Below are 12121 nucleotides of genomic sequence, written 5' to 3'. Positions count from 1 at the left end.
ACCGGTATATAACATTACTTGATCGTACGGTGTAGTAACAGATAGAAAGGCAGGAAAAAATCGCCAGCCCCTTCGAAAACAACTCCAAATTCCTTTCCCTCGCCGAACTCAAATAACTCCTGGTGTTTTACTTTATGAGTTGGATCATCTGGTTGACCATGAGTGATCTTAATGAATTCATAATGGCGACAAAAAGGACACTGACTAAAGAACCAACCAATAGGATGGGACCAACAAATACCTGTCGCAGGAACTGTCCCACTATACTTATTTTTTCGCTGACCACACCAGCTGATAATCCTCTCTTTGAGGGGTTACTGTATTGGTGAATAAAATAGGGAGCTTAAGCAACAGCGTTGTTGAGCGACGGACGTCAACCGGAAGTGGACCTTTTGCATCATTGGCCAGTGGTTTGTTTGAAACTCTCTGATAAATCCTCATCATAAGAGGAAAGAAACTTAGCAATACATATAATTAATAATTAACTGAAATTACAAGCCATACGATTTGTCTGGACTGTTTGCGCAATATACGATCCCCGACGGTGCAACTATAGGAAGACACGCAGGCTAGCTAAGGAGACCTTTTAGGATTTGTATCCTCTTGTCATGAACAAGAAGCAGATCACCGCGACACAACGATTTTTTTCACCGACTACCGCGATATAAAATTTAAACTCACCGCACATTGCTTGGACTCTGAAAACCGCAATACAGTACTTTGAAATAAAAATTACCGCAACATCGCACCAAAAATAACACAATACCGCAAACCCTTACGCCCCCCTCAATCAGGCCACACCAAATCTCAACACACATTCTTATGAAACACTGGCTCGTCATTCAAAAGCAACCTAAGCTTAAGCAAATCTTTAACCAACCACCGATTATCTCCTACAGGATGGAAAAATCTCTCAAGGACATTCTATTCTAGCCCGCGCGAAAATTCCTTCAACCTCGCAACAATCACAAAATCAACGAGACGGTTAAAAGCAAACTAGAAGGGAATTTGCATATGATCCCTTCAACTGACTCCCTAAAACAGCAATCACGCATCCATGCGTTTATTGCAATACAACTGAGAACTGAGTCATTATATTCTCAGGCCTTTTAAATCCTACCACTGATCATTCTTATTACGAGCGTAGAAGCTGTGGACTCGTAGACATTATTAAAATTCAAATTTAACCTGGTGTAGATGAAAATTCAGAAGCCCTCACTATTCTGATTTCAGAGTTTGACGAAGTCATGGCGAAAACACTCTACTGGCGCCATATGCTAATATGAAATTGAAATAAATAAGTCTGAACGCGATGTTACTTTCCTTTCGCTGTAGCGATTATTTTGTCCAGCTTTTTTTCCTGTCAGGTACTACCGTATTTAATAAAAGAAACCCTCCCGTCTCGCGCCTTCAGTCACGCGCGTTGTCATTTGTGTGTCTCGGGCGTTTTGCTTGACGGACCAAGAAAAAAAAGAGACTGCTCGTAGTCTAAAGCGTATACATATTTGGTACCTCTCGCAGAAATCCAAGACGCTTCAGAGCGCGAGGTCGCGAGGAGTCACTTGAGCCGTATTCTATCCTTTGATCTGATTGGCCAACATCAAAATAAAAGGTTTCACGTCACGGAAATCGTTTTACCGCTCGGGTTCGCAGACGCTATTTTTCGGGGGGGGAGAAGCGACGACCGGAAATGCGTCTGCTATTCGCAGGCTAAACTTTGATCAGATCGAAAGCATTTTACATTTATATTTGTTCTTATACTTCTTTAAATACAGTGTTCTTTTCAAGATTTTAATTTCCATAGTTTTTTGTGAGATGAGTCGAAGCGTCGTAGGTGAAATGTCACCTTGACTATGATAAATTTTATACTGCTGTAACTATTTCACACTGGGTCTGGCCTAGGTTGATAATATTTCAGATCATTGTGTTGTGGCGATACTAGAATTATTAGCGATTTTCAGAGATTTCTGAATCAGTCAAGGATGTGTCTGTATAATTGATTCACCACCTTTTGTCAGCGCTGGTTAAATTGAAATAAATAAGTCTGAGCACGATGTCATTAAGCAATGTTACTTTCCTTTCGCTGTAGCGATTATTTTGTCCAGGTTTTGTTTATGTCACGTACTACCGTATTTTATCATGCGAAACCAAAGACCCACATCGCATACATAGCTTAAGAAGCAGCTGCTTCATAAAGAAGTCAGCGTTCAACGTCGCAGGAAACCTTGTTATGGTCGTGAAATTTACGTTCCAAAGTGTATTTGGTAACTCTCGCCGAAATCCAAGAGACTTCAGCACGCGAGGTCGCGAGGAGTCACTCGAGCTGTATTCTACCCTTTGATCTGATTTGCCAACATCAAAACAACAGGTTTTACGTCACGGAAATTGTTTTGCCCCTCGGGTTCGCAGACGCTATTTTTCGAAGGGAGAGAAGCGACGATCGTAAATGCGTCTGCTGTTCGCAGGCTACAACTTTCCCTGTCTAATAGCTTTTTGTTCTGTGTTGTTTGGTTATGTCGTTTATTTTGCTTGGTTTGTGGTTTGGGATTTGTGTCCACGATCAGTGAATATATTACTTTACCTCAACGCCCCGCTATACACGTTCCTAGCTCTTTTGTCCTCTGACGAAATACCATGCTCAACTTGCTTCCGTAAACAGGAAGTTCTTGACAAGATAGGACTTCCTCCAATGATTTTGAACAGTATAAAACAATTTTTATCGTCCTGCGTTTGCAGTCGGAAAGATCAACGGCAGGTGCGACTCATACTCGGAATCGTTTATCCTCCGCGGAACGTAACTACAATGCTTAAATTACGGCCAATCTCTTCCCTCGTAGACAGTACGACTAAAATTAAAGTGGCAGGGCTTAAGCCATTACAAAAGATTACACTTGGAGCCAACATAGTCGGCGACGGCGGAGAAATCTTTCAATCTCACGCCCACTACATCGCTGATAAACACGGTAAAGTCGATGTTTATCGTGACTCGTCCCTGGGAGGATCTTACAGCGGTGTTGAACCCATGGGATTGTTATGGAGCATGAAACAGGCTCCAGAACAGAAAAAGAATCTTCGCCTTTTTAAAAGAGATGTTACCAAACCGTATAATTGATGGTCATGTAACTCCGCACCAAGAACAACCTGAGTTGCAGCCACTATCAAGTACCACATTTCAAAGGTGGTACATGGCAGATGGAGTGAAAAGAATACCTGTAAGAGAAGGACGAATCCGAGGAACGCTCTTTCTTCCTCCTGGTGAAGGACCTTTTCCTGGTAGGTATTCATTTGTTATCCACAGTTTCATAATCGTTTTCTAGAAGCAAGCACCCATCAGAAACAGGGGTCTTTTTTGCATGAGCATGCGCGACCGCTGACTTTTCAAAGAGCACGCGACCAGTGACAGCGACCATGCTGCATAGTCATAGGAACCAAATTGTTCACTTTGAAATCCTGCTTGAGATTGAAATGGTAGCAGGAACTTAAGAAAGACCTTCGTTGTACAAAATAAGTAAAGATCTGTTGATTTAAAGTGGAGACTGATGCACTGAACGAGGTGAAAGAGCAAGTTACTCAAGGATGTCTGACACGAACATGGCTGCTTGTTGTTGTTTGGCGCTCGACTCGTGTCTTGATTCCCCTTTAAGAACCGCAAAGTTTGGCATAGAATGCATTGCTGATGCGTAGCTACTGAGGAAAATGTTCTTTATTTAGTGTTTGTCTATAAATCGGATGTAAATCAGTTTCTCGATGCCGTAGAGGATTACTGTCAATTATTTGTTAATAGCTGATTTAGCCATATTTCGGGAGTGGATTAATAACGATCAGCGGGCGACTACCACGCCGTTTTCAGTTGGAATAGAAAGTTTTTGCCTTAAGTATTTTAGCGATACAAAGTTTGTTTACAGGAAAATTGTAGAACTTTTTGTTTTTGCGTGGACTAACATTGTAAGGCATCCTTTACAGGAATTTGCTTTTCGCCAGAACTTAAATGTTTTAATGATTTTTAACTTTTGGTCGACATCACATGTTTACTGTACCTCTTGGGAAACCTAACCGTTTGTTTCATCAAAATCGGTCAGAAGATTGGACTTTAATTTCGGCCCTATTGAATGCAGTTTTGACTGTGTCTCATTGATATTCATTTTTTTTATTGTTCGAGACATACAGAGTGACTACCACCAACATCTCACCAGGTGACTAATCCACGTCTCGTGTGCTCTTAATTTTGTAGCTTTAAAGTGCTGGGAAAATTGTAGAACATATATTAATTCACTGCTGAACTGAACATCGGCTTTCGCGCACTTCGAACCCACTCGCTGAAATTTGCTATAATGTTTTTTTTTTTTTTTAATATTTCTCTTCCTTTCCGATTTCAAAACAAAGAAAATTGAAAGTGTTTACTTGCATCAACAAACGTTTTTGCACTTTGGTTAGACTTTGATGAGGCCAGCGCAATCCTCCAGGCACTACATATACGCGCGCTGTTGTCCAGGTCAAGTGGGGAGATGAAATTTGATAGTAGCTCGTGTATGTTAAAGCCGGTCTACTTCGCTTTTGTTAATACCATGTTAGAGTTTTTTTTTGCAAACTACACATTTGTTAAATCACGAGCACATTCGCCAAGACCAACGAGCAAAATAGTCGCTATGATACCTTTGAGACGCGCCATTTTGATGAAGACAAATCCTGTGGTGAGCCTCCATGCACATCGCTTGTTCAGCGGTCGCGCATGCTCATGCAAAAAAGACCCCTGTTCCCATCAGACAGCTTTAAAGCTCTTTAAGGGGGGCCATACTTTGGGAGCCTTAAATCTTGTGTTGAATATTAATTTAATGGAAAAAAAATTAGCGATGATTCAAGAAGTAGTTGCTAGTTAGAAATCCAAATGTCCAATTCACTCTGCTGTCGCGTTTCTCGATGGCACAACCGCTAATACTTGCTTTTTCTTATTTCTGTAAAGTTTAAAAGAATTACTTATGGTTTAAAAATGTAAATATTTTTGCTCATATCTTGATGGAAAACATTAAATTGTAAAATCTGCTCTATACATGACTCACTAGAGGTGTTGACCGACCTGTTTCATTTATTAATAAAATCACTAGGTGGTGTCTTTCATTCTTTCCACACACTTGGACACAAAGTCACGATTTCCCAATTTGTTACAACTGTGGCTTACAGCATTACCGTAAAGCTCGATCTACCAAATAAAAACAACCTTTCTAAACTTCCATCATTTCACGATCTCTTTAAAATTTTATCTAAATCGCCTCTAAAACAGCCGAAATATAACTGTTTTAAAAGATGTAGCAAAAGCAAAATTTTGCCTTGTGTCTCCCGCGGCCTCAAGTACGCGCATTCGCCCGCATTCGAACATTTGCCTTCTGGTTCTTCCCGTGACCTTATTACAGTTTTTATCATTTCTTGCATACCTATAGTCATGGCTTTTTCTAACAATAATTTAAGCTAGTAACGTCCTTTTCCGTTTCAAGAAAATATATCAATCACGGTGGTATTTAGTGCGCATTGATTGAAAAAAACTTGAATTAGAATAACGTCAAAATAATACATGCATAATGATTATCGCAAGGCAGATATTTTGGCCTGTTCGTAAGCTAGGTTGAGCTTGGAATTTGAAGGTACTGCAGTGAATCAATGTTAATAAACGTTTGACACATTATTACAAACATCACGAAGATTACATTATGATTTTTTTAAAGACTTGTATAGAGCCGTTGAGATATATGGAAAAGCGTTACAAATCAACATTTTGCATAAAGTTAATCTTGGAATGGCGTTTAGAGAAAAGGTATGTTTACAAGATGGCAGTAATAAGTCGCGATTAACTGTCTGGTTACACAAAGGCCCAAGCATTTTCAATTACAGACTTGAATATTTTTTTATCTGGGACTTAATGTTTCTGGACTGAGCTTGGACTGGGACTCAATATTTTTCACAAGATAAGTCCCAGGACTCACCATAACTATTTGTAACCAAAATCACTGAATATATATTCACGTCTCCAACTTTTCCATTGAAAAGCAATACCACCCAAGTATTTTGTTACATCATTCTTGTACTTAACCCTTTGAAAATAGACAAGTAATGTCCTTTTCTGACAATCCCACAGAACTGTTGTTTATTTAAGCTACGCAGATATCCCTGCCAGTTTCTTTGTTTTGCCTGTGCTACACTGTATCTATTGTAGCATCAATTTTGTTTGCCTTGTTCATATTCCTTATGCACTCAAAAACAGTAATTTATCAAGTCCCACAAAAAAACGTTTTCTTAGGACCTACATCTGTATGAGAGTGAATCCTCACTTTTTTCTCTAAATTCAAACAATTTTATACAGACACCCATTGACTAATAGTTATTAGGACAATGCTAGTAAGAATAACTTAAGGAATACAAAAACCTTTTTGCAGTCAACAGATTCGGTCAAAATTTAAGGTTTGAAATATATTTTCGTTTTAGTCGAATTCAAAGGTACAGAATTTTTTACTTCTTGCGGAGGTTATTCGCTAAACACCAAACTTTAAGTTCCTTTTAATAAGTGTTGGATTAGCAGGTCTAGATCGCGCAAAATTAGGCGTTCATCAATTTCAAAGTTTATGGTTTATTGTTGTCATAGTAATATCGATTTCACTAAAACCTACATTTTGACAAATTTCAATCTATAGTCAATTATTGGTAAAAATTTTAGAGCAATCAGACAAGAAGAAAATCACTTTTAAAGCGATTGAAAAATACCAGTATGGCTCTGAAAAACTATATCGAAACACCTTAACTGAAACTGCATGTCAATGTTCACAGATTGTTAAGCTTAATGATGCAAGTATCCTTTTTTATTTCTCTAGCAGTAGCTTTTTAAATTTTTTTGTGGTCCCCTCAGTGTCTGTATTAGAGCTTCACTGTTTGATTAAAAGTACATGTAATATATATCAAACAGTCATGCAGAATTCTTGTGAAAGTAGGACAGTGTCATGGAAATTAACAACAAAAACAGACTGTGATGTGCAAGAACTCAGATGCTGTCAATAAAGTTTAGATTACATATTTTGTACCTAACCCTCATTCCTGAGTTAATGGTGGAAGAAAATTGCCTGTCCTAGCAACAGTACAACTTAATGATTGTTGGATAAGGCAGCTAGAAGGCATGTTATTATATTTCGCTTAGTTTTGCCAATTACATGTACAGTACTTAAAAATAATAATAATAATAATAATAATAATAATAATAATAATAATAATAATCTTTATTTCTTAAGATAAAATTACATATCCTAAGTTTTACAATATAAACTCAAAAAAATTTTACATATCATATCTAAAAATTATTCTGTTACTAAAAACGTTCTTAAACCTGTCAGTGTAGATTCTAGGGACAGAGGCTGACGTATTTCTAAGATTGTACCTCGTGTTCTTTTCCCTAGGTAAAAACTGGAAGAACGGACATTCGGGGTCATTCGATCTTTTTTTGTAGAGTGTCTTGTCCGCCTTCTCTAGCAAGTCCCTGATATTTACATTCTTGGACATAAACTTTCTTTTCATACACCGGTCTAAAAAATTCTGTATTACCGAAAGGTCGGAATCTGAGGCATCATAAACCGGCAGAGCGTAAGAAAAATTTGGTAAAACTATTGCGTTAAAAAGGTGATCTACTTCCTCCTGGGACATTCCTTCCTTACGTAAAGATCCTAATACGAATAATGACTTGTTCGCCTTAAACTTGTTATTATGAAACTTTGCCTTAGAGAAGAAATTACCTCTAAGCAATATTAAATCAAGCTTCATGTCGAACAAACAAATATAATTATGTCTTTCCGGCATTCTTATTTATTTCCGGCAGTTATACCAGTGAAGTCTACTCTAGGTTTTTGTTAATTCGGCCTATCTGTTTCCAGATCTGTAGCTGTTGTTTCATTAAATGATCCTCAGCGTGCAAAGTGTCCGATAGGCCAGGGCTAATGGATTTTGCCATCGGGCTAGTGGTTTTTGTTCTTAACTTGCCCGACAGGCTAGTGCTGTTTTTTGGGAAAATTCAAATTACAGAAGGATTGTAATCAATCCTGCTAATCAAAAACGGTTTTGGGGCTAGCTGAAATGACTTGTGGGCTATAGTACATGCTAGCTACAGCGTGCCCGAATGGCAGGCTGTAAAACTGACTTTCTTTGCAACCTGGATCACTCGCCTTTAGTGTTTTAGCCAGTTATTACTGTACCAACTTGTGACCTTTGTTTTGTACAAATGAATTTGACTAATTGTTGTATTATAGTAGGAAAGAAGAAAGTAAACTATCTTTTCCTTTAGAAATCTTTATTAAACCTTGGGGATTTGACTAGACAATTTTAGAATACACTTTTCTAGAAGTGTTTTAATTTTAATTTTTAACAAACAATCGTATGTGAATATGGTGAGTTTTAAAGAAAATTCCCAAGACATACATGTACGTGGTCTAGACAACTCCAGATATAAGTGATTTCATTTTTAAAGGGTTCTTCAGCGGGCTTTTAAGGGTGTTTCTAAAAACTTGCTTCTATTTTGAAGTTTTGTTACAAGAAAAATGCTTAAATTTTTATTTTTTGTTATTTTTAAAACACCATTAAAAAACAGATTAAAACACCATTAAAAACAGATTAAAGCACCATTAAAACCAGGTTAAAACACTATTAAACCTTTAAAAACAGGTTAAAACACCATTATAATCAGGTTGAAACACCTTTAAAAACAGGTTAAAACACCATTAATATCAGGTTGAAACACCATTAAAGCAGGTTAAAACACCTTTAAAAGCAGATTAAAACACCATTAAAAACAGGTTAAAACACCATTAAAGGCAGGTTAAAACACTTTTAAAAACAGGTTAAAACACCATTAAAGGCAGGTTAAAACACCTTTAAAAACAGGTTAAAACACCATTAAAGACAGGTTAAAACACCTTTAAAAACAGATTAAAACACCGTTAAAAACAGGCTAAAACACCATTGAAAATAGGGTTAGAAAACATTTAAAGGCAGGTTAAAACACCATTAAAAACAGGTTAAAACACCTTTAAAAACATGTTAAAACACCATTAAAGGCAGGTTAAAACACCTTTAAAAACAGATTAAAACACCTTTAAAAACAGATTAAAACACCTTTAAAAACAGATTAAAACACCATTCAAAACAGGTTAAAACACCATTTAAAGGTTAAAACACTATTAAAAACAAGTTAAAACACCTTTAAAAACAGGTTAAAACACCATTAAAGGCAGGTTAAAACACCTTTAAAAACAGGTTAAAACACCATTAAAAACAGGTTAAAACACCATTAAAGGCAGGTTAAAACACCTTTAAAAACAGATTAAAACACCGTTAAAAACAGGCTAAAACACCATTGAAAATAGGGTTAGAAAACATTTAAAGGCAGGTTAAAACACCATTAAAAACAGGTTAAAACACCTTTAAAAACATGTTAAAACACCATTAAAGGCAGGTTAAAACACCTTTAAAAACAGATTAAAACACCTTTAAAAACAGATTAAAACACCATTCAAAACAGGTTAAAACACCATTTAAAGGTTAAAACACTATTAAAAACAATTAAAAACACCTTTAAAAACAGGTTAAAACACCATTAATAATCACTAATAAGATTTTGGTCAGTTTTAACGACAACGCAGATGAAATGAAAAAAAGTGTTTTCGATTTCGCGGAATGTTTTTCTTGAAGAAGGGAGATGTGACGGTGGATTATGTCGATATTGGATATGTGGGAAGAAGCAACAATGTTATAGCAGTTGGTTAAAACGGATCAGTGACTTAAACGAAGCTCATAGAAGTAGATTTGATCATAAACATGACGAGCTGGTCGTATATATTTGTCTCACCTTTTTTCGTGTAAAATCACGGCGTGTAAGGCAACGTCTCACTGAGGACATGCATAATAATAGAACTCTCGGCCACAAAGCTAGCTGCCACAAATCCTTTCAAGCTAGGTTACAGCTTCTCTTAAGTAGGCCCCTGGACAGCGCATTAATGCACTCCATCAATAAAAATGTTTCGCCAATTGCTATAGATACCATGACATTTGGCCAACCAATTCTGCATGGCCGAACATTGCCGTTTCTACGGAACGACACAGAATATGAAAAACTGGTTTTTTTTTGTGTCACGGGCTGTTTTCCTTGGCATTCCCAAAATGAACCAAATGATTCTCCATTGCAAATTTGTACTGCAGGGCAAATGCATTTTTCTAACGAAAAAAAATTCAAACAACATGTTGTTTTTAAATTGGACCAAATAACCCGACAAGACAAAATTTATCGTTGAACCGACTTTTTTCTCAAGTTGGTCAATAACAAGTGAAAAATGCAGACGGGCGCACGTGCAAGAAAACCGACGCATATCTCTATCTATATATACATCTCTCTAGATGAAAACCTTTTTGAAAACGGGTGTATATATATTTTATTTATATATTTATTTGTCTAAAAATACTTCAACTCGTCAAATCCCCTATATACCTTAAACCTGAAAAAGGTACCCGTTTCGGGCGATGCAATAATATACCAAAATACTGGTTCTGTCTATTCTCCAGGTGTCATAGACATGCTTGGGGAAGCAGGAGGACTTTTGGAATTCAAGGCGTCTCTCTTAGCGTCTCATGGATTCGCTACTCTAGCACTGGCCTATCTCAATTTCGATGATCTACCAGATGGTCTTACAAATGAACGTGATATGGAGTACTTTGAGGAGGCAGCCAATTGGCTGAGCAGTCACCCTATGATCTTACCTCATGGGATTGGTGTTCATGCTATATGCGTTGGATCACACATCGCGTTATTAATGGCAAGCCTCCAAATGAAAGCTGTTAAAGCCGTTGTGGCCATTGCACCTGTTGTGCATTCTTACCCTTCACCATTTAAATACAAAGGCAAGATCTCAGAGGTGTCTCCTTTTGAACACAGCAAGAAAATACAGACGGAAGAGGGAAGTATTTGGCGTTATGCCTTGCCAACAATCACCGATCTCGCCACTCCAGTTTCAAAGTACCCTTACCTAACACCAGTTGAGAATATTTCATGTCCTCTTCTGCTTGTCTGTGGTACTAACGACCTCCTCCTTAATGTCGACTTTTCGGTGAACCTGATACAAGATCGTTTAAAGAAACGTGGCAGAGAACATTTGTGCTCCGTTTTACGTTATCCTGGCGCAGGACATCTTATTGAGCCACCACATACACCACACTGCTATGCCAGTTACACAACAAACACGGGTCAATGGTCAGGTGATTTCTCCTTAGTGTGGGGAGGGGAGATGAAGTGTCATGCAAGAGCACAAGAAGATGCTTGGACAAAAATTTTAGCATTCCTGAAAAGAAACATTATTGCTTAAAGTTTGTCACGTTTTCAAATTTGTTGACACTTTGCACTGGACCTCTTTGATTAGTTGCTGAACAATTTAGATGAACTCCGATCAAAGCTGTTGTGGGTCTTAGCTATCCACATTACTGCTGTGGCCTAACATGATAATAATACATAGCTGCTAAGTAGGTGATGACTAAGAAACTAGGATACGTCTCAAGACTTGGAAATTCTTGTAAACGCACGTCCTCCTGTTATTTTCTTAGTCTTTGCACAATCATCATAATCATCTTTTCTCTCAGAACAAAGGTTTTTGGGTTTTTAAGAACACAAAATTGTCGACGGGTTGTTCGCTCAAGGTATTGTAAATGAGGTAGTAAATTGGTCAATCAGAAACAGAGTCAAGTTAAACACAGACAAATGCAAGGAGCTCCGCATTAGTTTTACATCAGATTGTGACTTTCCTCCAGTAGTCATAGGAGAGGAGTGCATCAAATTAGTTAAAGATGCTAAACTTTTAGGTGTTTCTATTTCTGGTGACTTAACATGGAATGCGCAAATCACGGAAGTTACTGAGAAGGCAGCTAAGAGGCTCTATTTTCTTGTTCAGCTAAAAAGAGCTCGTGTTCCACAGAAAGATTTATGCCTCTTTTACATTACATGCGTGCGCTCGGTCATTTACTATGCTGCGCCAGTTTTCCATCACGCGCTACCAGCCTACCTTTCGCAAGAATTAAAACGCCTACAGAAAAGAGCAATGTGAATCATATGTCC

General features: G+C 37.6%; 1 protein-coding gene across 1 annotated transcript; it reads left to right on the top strand.

The window, feature by feature from the left end:
* The first annotated feature begins 2793 nt into the window (after positions 1-2793).
* Positions 2794-11469, top strand: LOC140927212 (bile acid-CoA:amino acid N-acyltransferase-like). Its single transcript, XM_073376851.1, is given in 3 exon segments — positions 2794-3108; positions 3110-3273; positions 10582-11469. Coding segments are annotated over 3 exon segments (1266 nt in total). The 5' UTR covers positions 2794-2803; the 3' UTR covers positions 11379-11469.
* The last annotated feature ends 652 nt before the right edge of the window (positions 11470-12121 follow it).

The sequence above is a fragment of the Porites lutea genome, chromosome 2 (genome assembly GCF_958299795.1).
Source record: "Porites lutea chromosome 2, jaPorLute2.1, whole genome shotgun sequence".
Lineage (NCBI taxonomy): Eukaryota > Metazoa > Cnidaria > Anthozoa > Scleractinia > Poritidae > Porites > Porites lutea.
This window is presented reverse-complemented; position numbering and strand designations above follow the sequence as displayed.